The following is a 25,770-nucleotide window of genomic DNA, read 5'->3' as shown; positions in this document are numbered from 1 at the left end:
AAAAGTGAAATTTTTTTAGAATGTGTTTGAAGAAAATATTACACACCTAGAGAGAACAGAATTTTAAAAAAATTAACTGTCATGCTTCTTTCTTGTTATTATAAAAGGAAATTTGACAATGTCATTTTGAGCAGTCAAGGTGGCTAAGACTTCAGTGGTCCATGTAGACTTCTTACAGAGTAATGCATATGAAATTGATTTTATCTAGACTATTGTACATAGTAACTCAAAATTACCTGCCCAAAGTGTAATCGCTCTCTTCATTTCTGCACTGCTTGCAAGTATTCATAGGGAAAAATTGCAGGTATGCTGTGTGATTATATAGCACACACTGAACTCTGGCACCCCTCAAACAGTCCAACAGACGTTCGTGAAATATCAGCAAAACCTGCAATTTGTTAAAAGTCTATTATCTTCTTTTAACCAAAATACCCCATGGCTAGAAAGTAGCCACAAAAACAAATTTATCCTTGCAGACAAAAATTTCTAAAGAGTCCCTTTTTATAATCATTTACTCTACTGTAATAGTGATAGCACATTACAAGCACCTACTCCCCCTGTATTAACAGGAGGTGTTCTGGATTTTCTGGTGAAAAATAACTTGCAGAAGCAGGTTTCCACATTATTTGAACACTGATGGGGTCACACTGGTCATTCTCTTTTTAATCTAACATAAAGGAGAATTACATGTGGTGGACCACCTGCAGAATAAGTGCTGTCCCTCACCCATTGTTTGGTTGACAGTTCCATTGTCCCTAGGGAAAAGGGTTGTCAAGGGACATCCCACCTGGGAAGACATGCTTGGTCTCTACTGATGTTAGAAAATTCAAAGTAATAAATGCCCTAAAAATTAGGATGTAAAAAAAAAAAGAAGGTTTTTTTTTGTTTTTCTCTATTCACTGGATATTCAGAGAAGTTAAAAGGACAGTGCAAGAAAAAGTTTTTACTAGCATGCTTTACTAGGAATACAGGCACCTGCAACTTAACACAGAAGAGGGTTTGAAGTTATTAAAGTCTGGGAGTCAGAAAATTGAAAGGTCACTAAATTCATGTCCTAATCTGATGGGGCTGACCTCTTTCCCTTGTTAACTACAAGTGCCAGAAGAAAAGATTTGAAAAGGTTTAATTTTTTCCCTTTGTTCTAAGCACTGGATCCAAAATTCCAAATTATATTTGTCTCCAGACTGAAACATCTAGAAATATCTGTTCCCCGGAAATGGATTATTGACAGGATTCAGTTGCCTGAGCTTCCTCATCTGGTAACATTTTTCAGTGCCCAAGAATATTCCACCTGCTTCCCAAATAGCTCTTTTACAAAGGTGTGAGTCTTGAGTGGAGTCCAGTGCATCAAACAACCCTGTATACGGATGCAATGATACCACAGGAATCTCAAAAGGAACTCAGAATCTCACATTAAGCCTTTGGCCATGCAGTCTAGAGAGCAGCTCATGTTGCTCTGAAGTGGATCCTGAGTGCAGGAGTTCCCACAGTCCATGCTCTGCTGACAAAATGTTAGATGCCCTCACCCTTGAGAGCATCTCAGGTAAAAGCTACTGCACAGGTGGGAGAGAGGATCTGAAGCAGACTGATGCTCTGACAGAGCAGAACTAAGCACATATCAGGTAGCAGTGAACACGTGTGGGCAGCAGAACCAAACCCCAGCAGTCGACTCACTGTAATAGGAGAGTCTGGAGAGTGCACATTTAGATACCTGTCCTAAAGTGTCATAGTCATGAAGTTAATACCTTTCTAAAGGCCTGTACTAATGACTACACAAGTTTTGCTCAGTAGGACTATCTTGTTAAAGTCATCTTCTGTTACTCAGCTGCAAGTAATGCTTTGGCAGTCCACGGGAGCAATCACTCTTACAGTGCTCTCTGTGTCATTGCTCTTAGGAAAACTTTTCTTGGAGCTGGTAATGAAAACACCCTCCAGGATAATGGAAAACCGAGTGTGGAAATGTTCCGTGGGTGCCAGAGGTCAGCATCTGTTTTCTAGCTTTTCTTGCCCTGGTATTGAATCTGTAGTTGAATCTTTTTGTGCCTAAACTGAGCAAGCTAATGGAACCATGCAAGCTTACTGCTGTGCAAATAGCAGGTGACTACAGGCTGATAATGTGCTGTAGCATGCTTCTCTGTGGCCTCAGAAAAATCTAAGGATAGAATTCAAAGCTGATGGTGGCATTTTATTGGTAGTTTTTTTATAAATAGGTCAGTGTTCTTACAACTAAATCAAGTCTGTGCTGTATCACCTACACATGGTGTGTGTGGTACATCATTATTTACATCAGAATTCACCCTGGGCAAAACTACAGCTAGTGAAAATTCATTCCTGTAACTAGGGTAAAACTAGTGTTATACTACCAATCAAATGTCTACTACAGCACTGCTCCAAGCAAGAAAACACTACAGGGCTGAATGGGAAACTTAAAAAATTTCTCATATACTATATGTTGATATTGTACAGAGGGTAAATGAGAAGGACATGAGTGTGTCCAGGGGAATGACACAGGGATGGTCAGAGCACTGGGCACTTCTGTGAAGACAATGAGGGAATTAAGCACCATCCAGTACTTAAGGGGGGCTACAAGAAAGCATGTAATGTTAGGAAAAGGGGAAATGGCTTTAAACTGAGAGAGGTTAGGTTTAAATTAGAAGATAGGGGGAAATTCTTTACAGTGGGGGTGGGGAGACACTGGAACAGGTCATCTTGGGAAGCTGTAGATGCCCTATCCCTGAAAGTGTCAGGGTTGAATGGGACTTTGAGCAGCCTGGTCTACTGGAAAGTGTCCCTGCCCATAGCAGGGAGTTGGAACAGTATGATCTCTGAGGTCACTTCTAACCCAAAACATTCTGTGATACGATGAGTCTATCATATAACATACCTTGCATATTCTAACTTTGTATATTGTGAGGCAAACTAAGGACAGGAAGCATAATTTGGTTAATGAGGATTCTGCCTCTAAATGGTTCTTTGCATTGAATCACTTCAAAATCCCCCAGAATCACTTCAAAATCCACCTGGCAGTACAAATTTCCTGACTGTCTCCAAGCCAGGTTGCCAGGTTTGGACGACAGGAAAGTACTTTCCCATACCAAGCCAAAGTGTCCTCCTGCATACAGACATCCTGTGCTGGGGAGACTAAACTCTGAGGAAAATCTTTTGAACATTTCTAAAAATAACATCTCACTTCTTATTCTTCCCTGCCAAAGCAAATTACTAATATTTTCCCTATGTTAAGACTCAAATAGCATTACTATTGGGAACATAGCAGCTCTGTATCTGAAAATCCACCCAATAAATCCAATAAAAAAAATCACAGAGGAGCAAAAAAGCAGGTGTTATTCTAATACACTTCAGGCATATGGCCAGGCAACTTCATGTAGTTACAGGGAGATGGACAAGATGACCTAGACTATATGTCTTTTCTTCTCTATACTATGGTTCCATAATTACATCAAACAAAATCATGCTCTCTTCAGGCTGCAAGGGGTGCCAAATGTTATCAGTATGGAAAGGCAGGACATTTAAACCACTCAAGCAGGTGAAGTCAGTCACTGATATTATTTTCCTGAGTGCTGATAACGGTTGTTCAGCTAATCCAGTTCGTAGACTGCTTTGCTATTTTGTAATGATATTTGCACCCCTGGAAGACAGCCACACACAATTGAAATGATGCTTGAAAATGTTTCTGTACCAGTTCTACTTCAATTGACCTGACTGCAGTGTTACCAAAATGTTCAGTTTATAGAACCTAAGCCATATTTGTGTCTCCTTGATGGAAAAGAAAATTCAGTCCCTAAACACAGTGACCTCATTGTGTAAGTTAGAGATGACTCTTCCTGAGTGCGAGAGGGGAAAAATTCACTTTGGGCACTCACATTCTTTTCACTGCTATTTCAAAGCTACAGACTGCTAATGGACTGTCCTTCACTTCTACACAGAGCAACCCTAGTGTTTGACCCCATCTTCTTTATGACAGGCAGAATGCAGGGTGGACCATGGAGTGAGTTTTTTAACCTAACTCAGCAAGCTATTGTTCCTATTTTTAACATAAACCCCTCAAATCTGGAAAGGTAGGGAGGAGTCTAACAACACAACTGTCACCCAAGGAAGATGTGTACAATACAATATGTTTACAAATGCCCCACTAGTATGTTGCAAAACCTTTGTGCTCTACAGAGTTTGTGTAAACCAGGGCTAAATGTGGCAGAGAATCTGACAGGGGAGGTTACAAAAGGGGGTCATAAGCTGTTCTGACAACCATGTAGCCAGGCTTTGTCTACATGAACAAGTAACTCCATTAAGTAGGAGTGGATCTGTGAATTGAAAGGGTTGGTTTTGAGACACCTCATCAAACTTTTTCAGACATTTTGCTTTGTACAAGATTTAGGCTGCTCACTAGGAGCAATGGTCCCCACTACATACATGGCTCAAAGGTATAAGACATTAGTCTTATAAGGATAAGATAAGGCAGGATAAGACATTAGTCTTCACTTTTGTGTTTCCATTGTGGTTGAGGCACATTTAGCGTGTACCATGGGCAACCCTTTTGCTGCAGTTTTCCTTGAAAGAAAGCCAGCTGCACACACCAAAGCTGCTTCATGAACCAAGCCAAACTGCAGGAAAAGGAGAAGGCTTTTGTGTTTGCTTCAGAAGCATGCTACTGATCTGATTCAAAATACTAAGGCAGAGGTGGCCTCATTCCCTGAAGAACCCCTGCTTGGCAGCTGTTTTTTCTTTATTTTTAGTATAAATAGATTTAAAAAGTAAATAAAACACATAGCCTCAAATATGGATATTTTCATTTTCTCAAGCCTGCACTGCAATTTCCTTTTGCCTTCAGAATCTCAAACCTCTTGTATGAGGTGCCCTGGCTGAACTACGGGTGGTGTTATACCAGAGCAATGATTACACTGTAATTAAGCACAAGGTTCCAGAATCTGTTAAGAGCATGTGAGCAGCTTTTGTGATCCTAAGGTCCAACCAACCCCAAATGTCCTCAACAACTGAAGGGATTAGAAGAAAGAAGGCTTATTTCAATGAAATCAAGGTGAATGCAAACATGGAAGCCACTGATGTGCATGAGAAACTCAGAATTATCTTCCAGTTGTTTTGCGTGAGTTTGCAAACAAAGGGGAAAATATGCCTAAATTCCACCAAAAGCTGTGGCTAATTCAGACAAGGTCCAGCCTTTGCCTTTCCTCCAGTAATTTTGAAATTTTTTTAAGTCTGCACACTGACACTGACATTCCATTGTAATTGTAATTCAACCGAGTTCAGAACATTAGTCAAGCTCCTAAATTTTGCTCAAGGCGGGGCAGAGAATCATAAGTAGGTTTTCTCCGCAGGGTTGAATTTATTCCAAAATTAGATGCCAGTGTCACATCATTACATTTCAGGGCAATACAACCAATTACCAAATACTGGATCTGAGCAGAAAAAAAGTAACTTCAGAAAATGTCTTGGTGGGCAATTAGTGTTTAAAATACCTAGATTTTTTTTTTTTTGTTTGATTGATATATAATAAATTTTCTGGGCAGGAGTATAATTTCTGAATTAAACACTGCCTGAAATGGGCTGGGTTTGTGCCTTTTGTATGACTGTCTTGCTTACTTTGTCACTTTAATTTTCCATTATTTTATTGTGTGCTGACTACTTTTTTGTTTATTGAAAATATAAGCATGACATTAATTTCATTATCCTATTCTGCATGCAAGCATGTATTACATTTGCAAATGAAGAAGTGGTAAGGAGAATCAAATTCAGTAAGAGGGTTTATTGTGCATGCATAACCAAGCAAGTGCTTGTTTTAGAACAGTACATCTTGAACAGTTGTGATAAGGATTGCCAGGATTTAACTATGACTTTAATGAATAAAAATTTTTAAGAAGTATCTACTGAAGAAAATACTTTAGTTCACGGACCTCTGCATGTTTTATCTTGAGTAGGAGCTGAAGATTTTATATTTATTATTAAAATCTGAGTTAAAATCTGAAACAGAGAAACTAGGGACAAACGTATCATTAAAAGATTAACTTGTCATAAACTCTCATTATTGTAAGTAGCCTCTCTTCAGTAAAAATGAAATGAGCTGAAAAAGACACTTTTCAACATTAACCATAAAATCAAAAAAGATGAAAACAAGGCCTTTTTACATTTAAAAATAATCTCAAACTCTCATTCCTATTAACTTTTCACTCTGCTGTAAATTTCGAGATATTAAAACTATACAAGAAGCCATGGCACCATATGTTTACTTGACGTGATTTATGAAAATACACATTATTAGGACAGCCAAATTGGTAGCAGGGATAATAGTAACACTATTTCTCCTTATAGAAGAGTATAGTATTGAGACATTATTTAGATTTAGTGATGCCAAGTTCTTATAACTTATATACAATAATATCTTAAACAAATTTAAAATATTAATAACATAGTCAAAAAATCTAGTAATGTAATAACATTAATTTGATATTATATAGAGCATATTTACATCACTATTTTACTACTGTTGTAGTAGTATAATAATATGTATGTAAAATATATATATATTACATGGAACTATAAAAAAGTTTTGTAGTCGTTATACATACAACATTACAGACACTAAACAGAGAAATGTTGAAGAATGTATATCAAGGCTGAGATTTCTTTTCAGTTAGGTAATTAGCATGAAGATTTCCTTTCTGTTATCTTTCATGGTTATGTTTTCCCTTGTCCATTTCCTCCGGTGCTCTGTCATTTGTTTCTTTATTTTCCAATCATTTCCTTTATCACATTTTTCCATGCTTTCTAGATATCTTCACTTACTAAAATTATTGAAGATGTAGTCATGCAGTTCACTGGGCTAAGGCTGGAATACGAGGTGCTATTTCTGGCACAGCCACAAACCTACAGGCAAATCTTATTCCTGTCATTGAGTGCTTGCTTTCACATTCTCCATGGTGCTGGAAGCAAGTAGTGTTGAACTGAACTCCTTTGTCCTCCTGGTGATTAGAAAAGGGACATGTATAAATGTAGTACCATGTTACCAAATTGAACAGAAAATTCACCTTTATAGTGGGCAAGACATGAAAGGGAGGCCAAGTTTGCAAGGAACTGCCTAGCTATTTAACTTCAGGAAGGCATCCCAATCCCTGAGGCAGGACAAATCATAAAGGCCCATTTCTTCGCTTGTTGTTTCCAAATGATATCTCATTCAACATGCTGGATTTACACTGGGCTTACAAGAGACAGCTGTGATGGCTGATGCAGCCCTACAGGTTCCAGAAAGGTGCATACAAGTCCAATGCTGTAAAGTTGAGCAGGATGAGACCAAAGTCCTGGCACTAAACTCATTGTGGAAGGCCGTCAAGTTTCAGAATCATGTTTTGAATAATAAATATAAGTTTATGCAACTGTTTGACTATCTGTCTTAAAGATAAAGACAGAGATGACCGCATATATCACGTATGGATATAGTTGCTTTTTTATTTCTCTCTGTTAGACATATAGTGAAATTAAGGCAAAACTTGTCAGAGTTGTTCTTCTAGAACAGGATAAGTATTCTGAATATATGAAAATATCTTGTACTGAATTAATAACCAAAATTTTCTGTACAGAGGTCACTAAATACTGTTAAATGTCCAGCATTGAAGAGCTGTGTTCCTCTCGAATTGCAAAATAGAAAATTTTCAGGCGAGAAGTAACTGCTATTGTGAAGTTTGAATCTCACTTGATCACACCTGTCAATGCAAATGAAGTCCCAGTTGCCTTTAAATTATTACAGGTTTAACTTCCTAATAAACTAGTCAAAGCCCTAATGAATCGAGTCAGAACTTCTGCTTTTAGAAATTTCCTGTGTCATAGTATTTGTATTAAAAAGGGTGGAGACTATCTCAAATTACAGGCAATGAGACCTGACAAAAATACTATTTCCTCTTCATTTCTACAGTGCACTTGTGTTATTCCCCAGATGTGTGGGACATGGTTGTGAATACTTGCGCTAGTGAGAGCACGTCCCATCAGATTGCTGTTGATATTAGTGTGAGCCAGCTCAGAACAATCCAGCTACACATTAATATAGCAAACCTCATTATAGCTAATTTTCTTCTGGGTCTTCCAGGCAGTATATTGACAATGTAGCAAAAAGCTGTTCAGGCATGAAAGTTAAGTGTATTAGACCCAAATCACCAGCCATGGAAATGCACTAGAATATGTTGCTCTGAACCGAAATGTAAGGGTCTGTTATTACTCGAATTGTTATGCCAAGTTTTTTGGGGTTTTTCTGCCCATCCACATTAATTCCTTGTTAAACTTTTCATTCATTCTAAGTCCCAACTCAATCAGAGTTACCCAATAGTTTATTAATTGCTTTCAGACTGGTTATGGGTACAAGCATGACTTTACACAAATCACTGAGTGTGGTCCCCAGACCCTCTTGTGCAATTCAGTGAATTCTCAGCGTACTAGAGGACTGCATTGCTGCAAGAATCACAGAGTCATATAATATCTCGAGTTTGAAGGGGCCCAGAAGGGTGATCAAGTCTTTCTGCTCTTTTCAGGACTATGAGAAAATAAACCCTATACCTGAGTGTCCGTATGAAAATGCTGTTCCTCTGCTTCTGCTTTCATACATACAGTTATGTAACCAAGTATCATTCCAGTGAAGCCGGTGGCAAACTGAGATTATATTCATGGGTTTTGTTTGTTGCATTTTAGTTAAGAACAGACAGTTTACTATATAGGTTTCAAATACTGGAAGGAAAAGTCTCATCATTAATTCATTGAGTCATCTATTTTAATTAGATCAAGAGTTAGAGAGCTCACACACTTGTATTCATATTCATTAAGGAAATGCACCATTACCTAATAAGATTGTGCATTTTTTCATGACACAAATGGTTGGACTAACAGGTTATAAAAATCAAAGTTAGTAACTACTTTTGTTCACTTATGTTGCATTAAAATCATTAAATACTCAACACAGAATCACAATTAAAAAATAAAGAGGAATTCAGAAAGTCTGTAGTGGTTATAAATTCTGTCATTTCTTTAAGACTTATTCTTTGGAAATATGACACAGTAAGGCAAGATATTTAATGATGGTACTCTTGGAGCTGAGAACTCCCCATTTGTATTTATAATTGGTGATGGTGAAGCCAGAAATACTCTTTCAAGTTGAGAGATGCCAGCCTGTCTCATTTTTCCAAAATCAAGCACCTCTACATTGCCTTGTGTTCAGTAAATTCATGGGATTAATGGAGACCCCAGGAGGCCTCATTTTACAGCATCAAGCAGCAATCAGCTGCTTGAGTTGTTGTCTCAGGAAGCCTCAGGTCTCCACAGCAGCTCTAGAAGTGCTCATTACGCCTGGGTAACATATTCCCAACCAAGTACTTGTGGCAGAATTAGCTTTAGGTTACATAGTTTATTCATTTGAGGGAAGATGAGGATGGATCATCTTTTATTTGTTCAACAAAGTATCTGTTTAAGATCTTTTGTGTCTCAGAAACTGACATTTTATTTTAAACTTCATGTTGCATTATACAGTTCTGTTTCTAATACCAACAATCATACATGATGAATTCAAGAGCACAATATATCTTTGCTATCAATTTTGTAACATATTAGTATTTTACTCAAAAATACTACAGCAGGAAAAAAATGTAGTCTTATAAACAGCTTTTTTCCTCTTCCACATCTTGATTTGTTTTGGGGGTTTTTTTGAATCACCCTTCAAGGATGTGCTCACTCTCTTTTCTATTAACTTTAGTAATCTCAGTAAATCCCCCTGGATCTAAATTGTATCTTCCTTTTTGCCTGTTTTGTTTCCCCATTTATTATGCTTTTACAGCTGGATCTTAGAGTCTCATTAGAATCAGTTTCAAATCTACCATCGAGTGCAGCCATGCTGGGCCATGTTAGAGCCTGGGCTGGAGATGGAGGCAGCTACAGCTGTGGTTTGTTACAGCTTCTGGGAAGGGACTTCACCAAGACATGAGGACATGGTGGAGCATTTTAGGCCAACATTTTTTGATAACCCTTCATGCTCCTTTGCAACATGTGCTTAACCCAGGTGATAGCATAGAAAGAAAAGCTGGTAAGTGGCACAAGATGTCACAACTGATCCTGAGCATGGGGTTTCTCCACATCCTCATGAAGGCCAGGAATTTGCTCTGAAGATATATTTGGGCTAATTTTTTTTTTTTTTATGTGAATAAGTAATTAAAACTGTTGCAGACTTACAAGCTGATTAATGAAGATCAGTACCTATTATAAAGCCTGGTAAACATAGAAACTGGCAGGAAGAACCAGGATTCTGTCTCTGCCTTGGGTTGCAACATGAAGGAAAGGAAGGACCAGAAAAAAAAGGAAGGCAAAAGAACAAAGATGTGAAGTCATGCAGGATCATCTGTAAATTGAACGGGATACCATGGGATATAAAGATTCTGTTGTGCACCCCTGGAGAGGTTGTACACTGAGCATGAAAACTGAAGAAAACCATTTGGCACTGGATACCAAGACTCCTTCCAGGCAGTTATTTTCTCTATCATGGCTGAAGAATCTGGGATGGCAGAGACTTTAACTTTGGAAATTTCCATAAGGGTGCCATTAATCTACATGTTGAGTGTTCAGTTGTATTTAAAAATCAACTAATTTTAAATGCCATCTGTACTGCAGGGTGAGTTTCAAACCATAAGCACTTGGCTAAAATAAAGGCAGAAAAACTTTTCCTTCCTTCCTTCCTTCCTTCCTTCCTTCCTTCCTTCCTTCCTTCCTTCCTTCCTTCCTTCCTTCCTTCCTTCCTTCCTTCCATCCATCCATCTTTCCTTCCCTCCACCCCCTGTTTCTGCCATACTCACATCTTTCCTATCTCACTCTCTCTCTCCATCCCATGCATTTTTTTCCAATCAGAATGCAAATGTTATACTTTCATTTAAAAGCAAAGATTGTTTTTTGCTTTAGGTCAGGTCATGGAGATGCCGCTTGTAAAAAATTGCAGAGTTAACAAAAAAGTACATAGAATTTTATAACTCACATGAATGCATTTGTGGAGCTCCAGAAGAAGAAGTATATATGCATGTGCAAGTAAACTTCGTTTTTCCGTTTGGACTTCATAGAGCAATTTAGAATTCTTTTTTCCCCCTTTGATAACTTCAGATGCTGAGAAAAACCCAAGCTTTCATAAATTACTGTTCTGGTCTTCTGTTAAAATAAAAAAAATAATAATAATAAAATAATAATAATAATAATAATAATAATAATAATAATAATAATAATAATAATAATAATAATAATAATAAAGAATACATGAAAAGCTAATGTACAGAAATAGCCTGATTTCTGGTTAAAATCTTGTCATCAAATGCTACACAATGCAACAAGGATGCAGTATGTTATAGATGAGTTTTATGTGAAGGTGAATGGTATAAATATAATTCAAATGTATGAGTAATGCTTTAAGAAATTTTCTGAAGTAGATTGCAAATATACATAATATAAGAAATAAATTGACCAATCTAGATTTACTAATAGTTTATTAATATTTCATCATAAAATTAAAAATTATTCTCTGTTGCTATGAGGAAAGAAACCCACTGATATTAGACATATTGCATCATTTATGATATTGAATAAGACTACAGGAACTGGTTTTAATATTGCGGTATCTGCAAAGAAAGGGTCCAACAATGTTGAAAGAGAGAAATTTAAATGTTTAATGCCATTGTTATTAAAGACTATAAAATGCTATCTGATATGATTAGCCTGTATTTTGTGAAAAAGGCACTTAATAAAAATGGTTCCAACAGCCATATATGAATTGTGTGATAACTATTACTATGTTCATATCAAATACTGTATTTCTGATACAATTTCCTACACAATTTCCTAAACAATGATCAAAATCATTGTTGCAAAGTGCTTTTAGCTAACTCAAATATGAAAGACACTACATATAAGTTTTATTCCATTGTGTTTTATAGAAGAAGCCTTTAGGTCAAAATGTACAAAGATCTTAAAAAATGTCAAGTACATTTAATCTGAAAAGAGGTGACAGACAAAGAAATACATCACATCAATCCATTACATGCAGTGCTAGAACAGGCATTGTACTCTAAAAATCGCAAGTGGAAAAGTGAGAATGGTAAGACATAAATGGAGGACTAACTCTTCAGATTAATTGATAATGCCTCACTCACCAGAAAAGGAGTAAAAGAAATGATCACCTGAGAGGAGGAGAAAGAAAGTAGTATGAATCAGTGAACAAATTGAAGGAATTGACTTTGAATAGAAGGCAGACAAAAATGTCACAATCAGATTCACTGAAGGACTCACATTTGTGCAGAAAAGTGGGACTATAAGGAAAAAGTGAATGATTTTTTTTTCTTCTTCTTCATAGCAGGAACAGTTCTTCTGTCCAACTTTAAAAAAACTATTTCTATTCTATCTACATTTTTCCACAGTCATATTGACATGTAAGATCAGTGAACCATATATGCAGCGTAGCTGGAAATACGTTGAGATCCTCTATAATTTTTTATCTTTTTAGTCTTACCCATAAAGCCCATAGAATTTTCTTTTAAATGCCTGGAATATAATCTTAACTGTAAGAAACCCACATCTGTTTCCAGTTATCCCAGAAATTGTTTCAGCCTCTACCACCAGTAATTTTGACAATTCTGATGCCCTTTGTGTTCCCAGGCTCTCGAGTCATATTTCTTCATCTTCTTAGGGCTGTTGCTCTAGTTACTGAATTGCAACAATTTTTTTTTTGTTCTTTAATGGCAGCATTTGTATTTCGAAATTGTTCTTTAATGACTTTATGCTTGAAAACTCCTTCAAAGCAATAAGTCAAATGCTAATGCTAGCATTAACATAGGGCATAGATTAACAATGAGGCCCAGAGATAAAAATCAAGCAGAAAGACATTAATCATTAAGCAGATTTAGTATAACTTTAGATTTTCCTAGATCTTCAAATCAAATTTAGTCAACCAAATCACATCATATATTCCCCCTCATAAATATATCATGTTTCATCTTAAAATGACACCTGCAACTTCAATGTGAAAGTTGTCCTCAAGTCTCTTCCACTGATGATGAGAAACCTTACGGATTTCAGCCCAAATATATTGAAGGATTTCTATAAAACATTTGGTCTATATGCCTGAGTGTATTCCCCAGTCTATTTGGAAAGTGTGTAATTGCTTTATTCAAATTATTATTATTTTTTTAATCTGCATCTCAGTAGTTGGTTAATACATGGGAGAAGATCCTTTATCACCTCCTTTTACAACTGGGGGTTGTCCTCACTCACGTGCAGGACTTCACATCTGGCATTGTTGAACCTCATAAGGTACACATGCACCCACATGTTGAGCTTGTCCAGTTCTCCCTGGGTGGCATCCCATCCCTCAGGTGTGTCACCCCACCACCAGTTTCTTGTCATCTGCAAACTTTCTATAGGTGCACTTGATCCCACTATGTCATCTACGATGTTATTGAACAGCATTGGACCTGTGGGGACAATACTCATCACCGATCTCAATTTTACCCCTTGATTTTCTCAAATTGAACATTTGTGTTGTTTCCACTTTATTTTTAAAATCCTCTTTAAGCTGGCTTTATCCTAGAACTCTTATTTCTGCCCTGATGTAATTCCAGGTATTTTTTTCTCAGTTAAATAAATTATATTTTGATAAATATTCTGTCATGTTTCAACTCCACTTGAAAACTAAACTACTGTGAAGAAAATTAACTCTATCCCATCCAAAACCAGTACATACTTCATTTTAGATATATTCCTTTGCAATATAAAATTATGTAAACCCTCAAATTTGTTTAATTGTATATTTTTCTAAAATTTAACCTGAAGGCATACAATATGTAACTTACAGGTAGGTACCTAATTACCTTTGCAGGTCAACTCTTGATCAAATTTTCAGAAAATCAGCAGCTCCCTCAATTCCACCAGTTTCTGAAAATGAGGAGAAAAATGTTGAATCACATTGGGAGGTTTCAAAAATGCCCTGTATATCCACAACAAAGAGTTTTAGTGGCTGTATGCTTCATTAATAATTTTGAAAATGAGTATAGAAAATCTCAAAGTCCAATTCCTTTATAAAGTCACCAGGAGAAACCACTTGTCTTAGAAAATAGAAGATTTTCTGAAGATCCAAACAGATCTGCTCGTGTTCTTTGAATTCTTACATCCTACAATGTTTGTTCCAATCAACAGTGATGATTTTGATAGTAAATAGACGAGGAATTGGTTTTCACATTCTATTAGTCCCAGCAGGGTTGTACTCTGAGATGCATGTAGGACCTGCTAAAAGCATTGCACTTCTCAGTGTTCTAGTAGCAGATGGATGTGCATACGACTGAAAATGTTGCAATAATTGGCAGTGAGTGTGAAAAATATGAAGATGTATTTATTTGCAGAAGTCAGGTGTTGCCCTCTATGAGTCAGCTGAGAATGGCAGCATTTACTGCCTTTGAAGAAAAATCCTTTGCAATAGATAGCTCTGTAAATCCTCACTCTAGATCCCACAGTGGCTGAAACTATGTATTGAGTTTTCAAGGTGGAGAATGGCAGAACATATGTGAGATAAATGAAAATGTTCTATACTGCCAGCTATTGCAGCTGAGAAAATCACTTGCTTTTATTCTATCTCCACAGCTAAATTTCCCTAGGAAAGTCTTTAGGTAAGAGAACAGCCTTCTCCAGGGAGAAAAAAAGAGTCCTTTCAGGGAAAAGTTCATTAATTTCAACCAACCTGATGTTCAGTTACATATCTTAATATCAGGACATTTTTGTGATACTCAAGCCTCACACTGCACACAAGTACTTTGATTACTTCCTGCATTCTATCACCTGCCTGCCGAGTTTTAAAGATCTTTTAAAATCTATCTCACTCTAGCTGCAGAGGAAAATATATAAGGACATAAAAATTATGTGCAGGTATCCCTAAAACTGGTGAATTTGGAAGATGTATGAATGAGCACTCAAAATGAAGGTTCTATGACTGTTGTTTCTACACACCCATGCAAAGCTGACCACCCAGAGATGTTCCGTACCAGCCTGGGTAGTTCTATAAATTTCCCTCAAAAATGTCATTTACAAGTGCTCACGTTAATGATCCAATGGAAATATGAATTACAGATAAAGGTCTAGTTTGCCTAATTTAGGCATGTAACTTACTTTTAAACCCCTTATCCCTACACTTCTGCTCAAAGATCTCTCAAGTACATCTATGTCTTTCTCAAATTGCGGGAAGCAAACTGACTCAAAAGGCTGTATCTACACTTTGGTCTTCCCAAAAAGCACATACATCCCAGGGGAAACTGTCCATATGTCCATATTGGCCTAAGTATCCTCAAGTCTGCCTCTTAGGTGTAGTTACTCTATTTGTTTTTGTTTCAGTCTATATGAAGAAGTCTAAGGGCTACATTAAACTATTGCTGGGGTCGTTGTTCTGTTACACAATGCTACATGTGTTTTTATGGCCTGCAAGTGCTGCTTTCTTTGAGAAAAATCATTTGGGTTTTCATAAGACTGTACAGGCCATGGAGAGGTTGGTGGTGTCTCATCCTTGCTGCCTGTAGAGTGTGGTCCCTGCACTGAATGTTATTCTGGGACAGCATTTATTATTATCTCAAAGGGAATTCTGAAATTAAAAAGCCTGAGAATGAACTGTCACGTGTAGAGTGGGAATGATACAGGGCCAGATTCTAGAAGCCATGTCATTTGTTAGTGTAGCTGTACCAAACAGAATTTTACAGCTGACATTTCACCAAAACTGAATCAAGTGGAATAATCACCCTCAGCATCTTACTTATAACATTACTATTAACACATCAGAATGTGATTTGCCTTCACTTTCATTGTTGACTTTCATTTGATTTCTTTTCCACTCTACCTCTTGGACCTTTTCCCTTGCATTTGCATTTACTCAGCTATTCCCAGTATTGTACTGATGAATGTGATTTTTCCCTCCAAAGTGCAGCATTTGACACACATCTTACTGAATTTTATCTTGCTGATTTAAGATCATGTCTGAAGATTCTTACAGTATTTTGAATCTTGATCCTGGTCCCTAAAGCATTTCTCTGCCCTATGCTGTTAATTAGTATCATTTATAGATTTCATACATAATCACAATTAATTTTTTCATCGAAATCACTAATGAAATTATGTTTAAAAGTCTTAGATGGAGACTGTAATCTGTAGATAATTCATGTGCTTATATTTGTCCTATTTCTCCTTTAACCTCTAGCCTGGGAACCCCCAAGAGGCACTTGAGTAGTTGCATGAGTATTTGAAACTTGCATTCATATCTAATCTGGCTCACAAAATTATATTTAAGTTACCAAACTCTGATTGCTTATGTCCCCGAAGAGGGAGCAGTCTGTCACTTACTGAGCTCTGCATTAATGTGAGTTACGTGTTCTGTCACTAATTTTGCATTCCAATTTAGAAATAGGTAATCAAAAGCAGGCTAATGATGCTGTATTTTTCTCATATTCTATTACAAGCAACATGCATTCACTCCACTATATTTATAGAAATCCATGGGTTCGTAGAAAATTGCCTCTGCAAGTTTTATTGTATCAAGTGACCTACTTTTCACCTTCTTCCATTTGAACACAGCAGATGTATTTACTATCAGTTACTGAGACAAGAAATGTGGTATTGTTTTGTCTAGGTCAGCATCCTTTAATGGCCATGCAGTCTATTAAATATCTATTACAGACTCTGGATTTAATAAATGATTTCTAATTGACTAAATGTCAGTGGCAACATTCAAGAAAACTCAGTTACATGGGATTTTTCATTGATTTTCCCTATATTAGAAAATGAAATGTCAGCTACCATTAATTGCATTTTCACAATACGAATCATACTGCAAAGTAGCTGCTAAGTGAAAGCACTTCTAGCCTAACATGCTAGAGAAGTATTTTTTTAAATTAATCCAATATGTAAACAATTATTACAGTTATGTGTCTCTGTGGGTCAAATTGATGTGAATGCAATTACAATCTATAATATGAAACCACTTTGCAGGCTTCTAGAAAAAATGCATTCAGAGACATATTCTGCACTTGTTTATCCTTATACACTACACTGTCTGCATCCAGCACCACAGAAGTTGGTTAATCCACAATTTCTAGGAGTTCTTACCTCCAAGGATGGCATCACCCCTTACATCAGCTTGTACCACTGTTATCCATGACTCAAAGACAGAACTGCTAACTTATATTGCCTTATACATGTGTCTACTCAGGCTATGTGCCATTACTAAGGAGGGTTTGATCCAGAATGAAATTTATGAGACTGGTAAGCATATATTCCTTACCGTTGGAGATCCACTGTTCAAAATGTGTTGGTGCATCTTTCCTGCCTGCCTGTTGTCTGCATTTGTGTGATCAGATCTTCATGACCACGTATGTTTTCTACAGGTGCAATTCCAAAATTTTCTTTCATGTGATCACGTTTGTCATGCCAGAATTGACCATCAGTCTACACAATCCCAGTGAGATGATACTAGGAGTATGTGAAAATTAATTTGACTATGCACAATTTACAGTAGTGCTAGAAGTTCTTACGTCTTTGTAGGGAAAGAAAAATCCATGACCTTTCTAAAGTATGTGATGTGACATTCAATTTCCCTGAATCTGATCGATAAGCAAGCGGGAAGTCATATATTCTGCCATGGTAGACAAGCATAATTAAGCAATAAGGCAATGGAGGTAGTTGTGATTATCTTAGGATGCACCTGGGAGCTGCCTTGTTGCTATTTTAAAACATCTTTATGTGAAAGGAACTGTATTAATTTCTGCTGAGAAAGATAAAGTTGGCAGTTTGGAATGCTCATGAGCAGCAGTTTCAGTTGTGCTTTACAGACATTAGTTGTGGTGCATTCACCCCAAACAATTAGGCTTCTCCTTCAGCAGAAGGAAAGATGGAGCAGGTTGTAAACATTTAGTTGACAGTTCAGACCAAGCAGAAAAAACAAAAAACAAACAAACAAACAAACAAAAAACCCCAACCCCAACAACAACAACAACAAAAAGCACAACCCTTCTTGCAAAACAATTATGCTTTGGCTGGCTTCCAGTGAGTGCAAAACTTACATTTTTAGCAGTTTAGAATAAAAATATGTTGCCTCCACCACTTGACTTTCAGGGAAGACATCTCTGCATAATTAATACTATTGCATCCACATTCTAATTTATGCATTTTAATTATATCAGAGGCCTGGTGAATAATTAATGCTAGCAAAACAATGGGTCTGAAGCATAAGCTGAAAAGTATCACTTTTTAATGGGCTCTGTAAATTTAAATAACTAATGAAAGCTATTTAACTATTTGATTGTGAGAATATTTCTCCCTGATACAATCCAGGATTAACTACCATAATTGAGCAGCCTCTTGAGTGGAGAAATGTTAGCTCAGGTTAGTTGTTTTCTGAGTGTACTATGGTATATTGACCTACCTGAGTTATATGCTTGCAGGAAAGAGATTTATTTGCATCCTCTGGGAGGAACTGGCATGTCATTGGTATCACCTATAAGATGCAAAATCAAATTTCTGGTCACAGTGTTCCCCTTTGACCTCCTGTCTTCAAGTAGGTCAGTTCATGCAAGCTTCATGGGGATTTTTAGAATTGAATCTAAAGAAATACAATATAGAATTTATTATCTTTGAGTTCAGTAATCTAAGAATTAAGGATGTAGGCCAGGTTAGTAATTTAGAGCCTTGCAGTGGTCAGAGAGAGATAGAACCTCTGGAGAATTTAATCTCATCCTAGAATGGGGTTTCTGAAATAGATGGGATTAATAACCATCTGGCAGCGTCTAGCATTTTTCTATTTCTTACAGAAGAAGCTTAGGATACTGTCTTACCCATACACCGAACTTCTACACAGTCAAGTTTAGATGAAGTTAATCTCACCAGCAAAGGCAGCCTCTAAAACTATGGTGTAAAAAAGACCTACTCACACCAATCTGAGGATATAAAGACCAGGGCAAAACAGAAGGGCTCACAGCACAGAGCTGTGCAAAGTTCAGCGTGTCACACTGACAACCAGCATTGGTTGCTTGGCCAAGTCTCAGATTTGAATCATCATTAAGAAAGTCCTTCCCCCTCTGAAGGGTTCAAAATGCAGGTTCATGTTAACCTGCCATACCCAAACACCAGCCTCTACCCTGCTGTGGTCCCTGGAGCTGTGCTGGGCAGTGTGATGTGCTAAGAGCAGGCTGTCTCAGATGTGCAGTGTGTCCCGGCTTTCGTGTACTCTGAGTTTGTCACGCAAAGAGTGGTGAAACCATGTGGACAGCAGACAACACTGACTGCACAGCATGGAAAGCCTGGTAGCAGAAAGTACTCATTTCTTTAGGGGAATAAAATGATACAGTAAATGATGAATTACTGCAATCTCTGGCAATATATTACATACACTCAAGAAATATCAGCTTGTCAGTGTGAATATAATTTGAATAGCTTCTACCAACTTTTTTGTTCTTGTTTTCCAAATCTGAAGTTTGTGCTTTAATGCAAAATGTTTAAGGAGGTGTCATAATAATAACAACAGTATAATGAAGGACTTCTAAAAGAAATAACACTGACAAAGGCTGCTGCCAATTTTGCATATCAGGCCTTTTATTTGAGTGCATTAATTTGAGTGCAATAACTTTCAGCTCAAATGGTTGAAATTTTATCTTTTAACCTAATATTTTGTATTAAATTGAAGCACTTGACTCTCCATAGTACTCACTTGTGTCACTGGGCAGATATGGAACTATGTAGGAACCACTTGTGTTTTCCCTGTTTTCAGCTGTGTTTGCACAAGCATGGATATGAGTTAATGCCCTCCTCAGTGGCTGTGGCCTGTGTCAAACAGGCAAGAGTTACTTTCAGTTTTGTTAGGCTGGATGGTGTGTCCCTTCATGCAGATGTCAGGAAGGACAGGGAAGAACAGAAAAGGCTCTCGCAGAGGTGGCTCTGCTCCAGGGAAATCTCAGCCAGCCATAGCAATCTGGTGCCTGGCCCCAGTGAGTATTTCACAGAAGTCAGAAAGTGGAACACAAAAGAAGATCTGCCATAGTATCAGATTAAAGCAGTTTATTCCTTGTGAGCAATAGTACCTGAAAGAGCAGGCAGATATTTGGCCAGTCTGGGGCTGGTGTCAGTGTTAACAGGCTAGCTAGCACTGGGGCCTTACTTGTCCTTCACTGCTCAGCTTTCCAGGAGCTAGGCAGTATCCTGATGGCATTCCTCTGCACCCCATTCCTCTCTACTTTTCTTACTGCAGAACCTACAATGAGTAGTAAGAACAAATCCCCAAGAAACACAACTCCTTTATTAAACCCCGTTTAAGGCCAAAACCTCCTTAGCATGTTTGGGTTGGAGTCTGGTGTTCCAGCTGTCCAGTGCTTGTAATGTGGCTGATGAAAAGAGCTGCTGAAGCAGGAGTTCATGGTCTCAGGTGAAGTGCCTCCCTTTGCTTCTGCCTTTGCAGGACTATGCTGAGAAGGAGAGAGCTGCAGCTAAAGCCCTGGAGGATGTGAAGGCCAACTTCTACTGTGAACTATGTGACAAGCAGTACCACAAACACCAGGAATTTGACAACCACATCAATTCTTATGACCACGCTCACAAGCAGGTAAACCTGATAAATGTCTTGCATGTTACAGTGGTCTCTCTTCTCTCCTCATTGATTGTGGGAGGTTTCTAAATTCACTCAAGTAGAAGACAATTCATCATCTGATGTTTTCAACTTCAACATGAGACTTTCCATTAAAATAAAATGGAAAATATTCATTTTTATCACAATTTCTTTTAAGCTACTGTGACTGAAAGACCTCCAGCTGTAGTTTTAGATACTTAATACCGATGTCCTCACCTAATTTGATATATTTAAATGTGGAATTACTTAAAAACGACAGGCAGGGGGAAATGACCAAGCCCCTCTTTTGACCCTCCCAGTCACAAAGCAGCCTCTATTCTTCATGCTTTTATCAGAAGGCATATGACCATGCTGCCTCAAGCTGATTGTGCTGTTTCAAGGGCAGAAAAGAATTTGTCTGTTTTATTTTGTTTTTTAAGGATCTGTTTCTGGAGTTAAAATCTATATCTCATAATGTTTCTCAGGTGAAATACATTTTGTCTTGCACGCAGAATATGATACAAAATAATCCCCAATGAGATGTTGGATTCCTGGAAAAAAAATAAATACTAATTTTTTTATCACTTTTTTTGGTAACAGTTTTATCACATTTGTATGTGGTAGGTATATTCTACCCATATGTGCCTATTAACTTTATTTCCTGCATCCCAATTTTTCCTCCAATTTTAGCAAAATCCATATTTCAGTTGGCAATGTGGAAGGAAAATGCAAATTACTCATATAAACACTTCAGAATTTAAAGAAAATAGTTTGCAAAGTCCAAGAGTGAACATTTCTGGACCTCTGAAGTGAGGGATCACATCTGCTGACCTGGCATGCTAATCACACATAACTGGATTCCATAGATGGATCTTTTTTTTTTTCCCTATTTCTGCTAGTGCTTGCATTTAAGTGCACATGTACTGCGTGCATCCAAGTTGCCAGGGAATTAGTTGTCCTCTGTGTGATCACACTTTTGGGTTCACAGGGGTCAGGAGATACATCAAAAATATGTGAAACCATTAGAAATTGCAGGTTTTTCTGACAGAGGATTAGAAATAATAATGTTGAACAAAATGAGCAATGCTAAAGGCAAAACTCCTTGCTCTCCCTGAAAGCAATCTTATTGTCTTCTGCAGTATCACAGAGGATGTAAATCACCCTGGAATTTTCTGTGTGCATCTATCACAGCACTTCATTAAAAAACTGCCTGAGGTCTGCCCACTCATCAAATGCTGAACCATCCGGCTGAATTCAAGCACCCCAGTCTTGAATACCCATGGGAAATAATGGGACTTTTTTGTCCCATCACTCCCAAAGCAGAGTAATGCATTTAAATGAAAAGCAATTCCTCTCATTACCACTCCATTAATTAATCCATAAAATTTTTATAATAATATAAGAAAAATGCTTTTGCAGATCCTAAACCTGTGACTCTAATCCCTATAAATCCCCATTAGCTGAACGAAAAATTTTTTCACCCTTCAACTGTTTTTTTAAGTCGTCAGAAATGCATCTGAACTCAAATGGAGCCATTTGTGCTCTTTCCTCTTCACACACTCCCCCTGCAAAAAGCAGTTTATGCTGAACCAAACAGCTTGCTTCATGCACTAAATATGATTGGGTTGTTGGGCAGGGGAGCTTTTGGCAGGTTTCTGTTATAAAAGGGCTTGTTTAAGCAATAAAACTCTTCTTAATTTTCAAATAAATTTACTGCTTTAAAAGCTGCCAGACATAGTGCTGGAAACTAAGAGTCTCCACAGAAATGCACAACACATGCAGAATACCAACTGGCAGTGCTAGCTCACCCCATCCTGCCCTTTCAGATGTAGTTCAGAAGCTCAGTTAGTGCAGGATGAGCTAGCTACAGCATCCTGATGTGACAGGGTAATTCAGTCTCTTCTCCTCTCCCACATCTTACCTGGTCAGCCAAGTCTGGGAAAAGCATTAGTTTGCCTCTAGGAATAGTGTCAGTGTACCCTATTCTCTGACTTTTATAGGCAGCCACAAAAAAAAGACTCTATTCTTCATGTTTTTATCAACTTGATCTTAAAAAAAAGAATAATTTATGGTTTCCTGTGGGTTTAGTTAGCTTAGTTCCAAAATGCTTATTCTGGGAGGGACATTAGCCAGTTACAAGGGCTTCCTCCTCTGAAGGTATGTTTTCTGTTTCCCAGCAGTAATTTGAGGGTAGCTTTAGTAGTCTGCATGGATATGTTCTAAACATCATCCTTCTAATGGAGAGTAAGTTAAAATGAGATACCCTTTGCATCTCAGTAGCAATACAGTATAGTCCTCTCATGTGATTTCCCATTTAAATGCTACTACTTCACAATTTCTATTAAAGTGGCAATGATGTTTAGAGAAGATAGAAAGGCAGAAAAAAGGATATTGCACTGAGTGCTGAATCACAAGTCTTTTGTTTGTCTTCCAGAGGAAACATATTTTATTCAGAGAATTGTGGCTTTAATCTCCAAATATTATGATTTCATAAAATTAATTTTGCTATCCATTTTCTTCTAGACAATTTCAACCAGTTGTTAGAGCAGGAAGTGCTGAGTCCTGGGCCTAGCAGTTGGCATACAAGCTCTCCCTGTCCTCGGAGGCTGCAAAATGTTACAATGACAGTCTGGCCTTGTTTACATAAATGGTCTTTCTGCTGTCTTTCTGTGTTAGATTATTCTCAAGCATAATTCTAAAGTATACACAGACACACTTTTTCTGCTTGCTAGATAACTTCAAACTTTTAGACATAAAAAATATGATGTATGTGTACATATATATGCATGAAATTTTGACAAACCATCAAAGATCAATGACCACACCTTCATTATCTTCTAACTGTAATGACTTTAGAAAGTTCCAATATTATTTATCTATTTTTGAGTTACATTGTCTCACTATTAGGCAATTTTTATTCCTTTGGTTGTCTTGTCAGCATTAGTCTCAGCATCTTTCCTGACACACTACAAGAATTTTTCATTGATACTACCTGCCTTTGGAAATTAATTTCTTTCAGAGCAGAGCTGGATAAAGTGAACACAGAAAATCTGTCTGATTGGAAGTCTGCACTCCCACATAGCTTTACCTGAGCTCTCTGCTGTTAAACCTGATACTGAACAAGGCTGGGGCAAGAGTGTGAGTGACTTCCCTGGGGGAACCTAATCTTTCATCACTGTACAGCCCAGTGCATTTATCTCTAACTGGCCCACGACATACCAGCTAACCCACTTGAAATCACAGCTTTTTTCCTTTGTGTTTTTCCTATGACTTTACAAAGTCCGGGGCAGCAGTCAGGGGGAGTGGCCCATTTGATAAATCTGCAGTTTCTCTCCTCAAGCATCAAGGTGAAGGACGCTTGCTCTCCCTTGCTCACTGCATTCTCTGCTGCAAAAATTAAGTGCATCCGAATGGAGTGCCTTGGCTCTGCTGAAGTTGTCTGAACACTGAAAAGCACAAGGGTCCTGGTGTGAATTCATTCAAAAGTGATCAGGATACAGATAACCAAGATAGGCTGCTACCTGAAAATGTAATATATGTGGGAATAGGCTAAGCTGAAAATGAAATAGAAGTGTAGTTCTTTTTAACCATGTTGTGTGCATCTTTAAAATGAAGCCAACTTAAGCAGAGATGTCTATTTGGTTGACATTATTAAATGGAATCTTTTAATAACTCCAGTTCATGCATGGTGTTCATTCATTTAGTTAACATCAAAGTAGTTGGAGGTTTCAATTTTTTGTATAAATAATCCTTAGCAATCAGCAAGGCTTTTAGATGTCAGCAAATGAGAAAATCACAAATCTGTTCCATGTACTGCAATATAATAATTGTGATGATGATAATAATAATAACAAATATAAGCAGCAAAGAAAAACAAGACTGTATTGCCATCTTGGGGTTTCTGATGACAAAGCAAGTCTTTAGTTTTGTTGTCAAAATTTTACCATTCAGTTAAATGCATCACATTCTCTCACGTGATAAAAAATACACAGACTAACAAGAACCTCACAACATAAATTTTAGTGTCCTTGAAGAAGGAAGTACTATGTAAACAAACAGAAGTTTCAGTCTACTCTAGTTTACATGCTCATACCTGTATTTTAGTATTTACATCCATGCATACTAGCATTTGGTTATATTTTTGGCATGAGAGCCTGATTTAGTGTGTACAGCTGTTGGCACTTACTGTTAAGCCTTTATGGTGCTTTTGGATTTAAACTCTAATTCAGGCAGAGATTTAGTTCCTGTTAAACATCAAAGCTAGCAAATATGCTTACATTTTAGCTAGCATTGCTGCTACCACCCAGAAAATGCACTGATAAGTTAACGCGGAGAAAGTTCCAGGAATGAGAGTAAATGCTGAGATCTTGTTAGGGGTTTTTTTGAGGGTGTTTTTTCAGCATCTCCATGTTTATTGGAGGAAAAGTAAGTCTTGTCTTTTGGTGCCAAGGTAAACCTGTTTTATCCAAACAATTTTCATTTGAAGGAAAAAAAGCTGGTTTGGCAAATATCTGAGGAATTTCACCTTAGGATATGGGAAATTAGGCAAGCATAATAAGAAACCTTCTTGTGGACAAAGGAACGCATATTTAGCTGTAAGAACACACTAATCACAGGCAGGACTACACCAGCGTGAAGGTCCCCTGCTATGTAGTCTCTGCTTTTTCCTCTTTTTTTCCCCCTTTTTTTACTTTTTTCCTTTTTTCCCTTGAAGCATAGAGGGACCCACTGTTCCCATGTGGGCAGGCTGAGGTCCTTCCCTGTAGCCCCTCTCCCACACCTCTGCATCAGGACTTTGGCCTTTACAAAGCTGGGCCTCCAAAAGCAGGACACTGCCCCTGACTTTGTAGGGACAAGTTTTGCACATGGGGTCTGTGCTCTGTGGCCTCCTCAGGAAACAACCTGAGTGCTAAAAGACCTCATAATTTCTTGCTTTCAGTTAGCAAGTGGTGCTGCCTGCAGTCACCAGGATTCTGCTCCTGTAACACACAAAAAATCACCCTGGCTTGATGCTTGTCAAGAAATACATGCATACCTGGAACAAAACTTTCATATTCTCTACATCCCTAGTAAGATTAAAGAAGTCAAACAAGACTGAAATATAAAAAAAAAAA

The 25,770-nt window shown here is 37.6% G+C and overlaps 1 protein-coding gene across 1 annotated transcript in view; it reads left to right on the top strand.

The window, feature by feature from the left end:
- Positions 1–25,770, top strand: part of ZNF804B (zinc finger protein 804B) — a 224,211-nt gene that overhangs the window by 175,246 nt on the left and 23,195 nt on the right. Inside the window, exon 2 of the mRNA XM_066187688.1 lies at positions 20,510–20,653. Within this exon, the coding sequence (XP_066043785.1) occupies positions 20,510–20,653 (144 nt within the window). The remainder of the gene's footprint in view (positions 1–20,509; positions 20,654–25,770) is intronic.

This window comes from Chamaea fasciata, unplaced genomic scaffold (genome assembly GCF_029207755.1).
Source record: "Chamaea fasciata isolate MVZ Bird 193981 ecotype frontalis unplaced genomic scaffold, bChaFas1.0.hap1 SCAF_1, whole genome shotgun sequence".
In the NCBI taxonomy this organism is placed as follows: Eukaryota; Metazoa; Chordata; class Aves; order Passeriformes; family Sylviidae; genus Chamaea; species Chamaea fasciata.
Note: the sequence above shows the minus strand (reverse complement) of the source record. Positions and strands in the feature narration are given on the sequence as shown.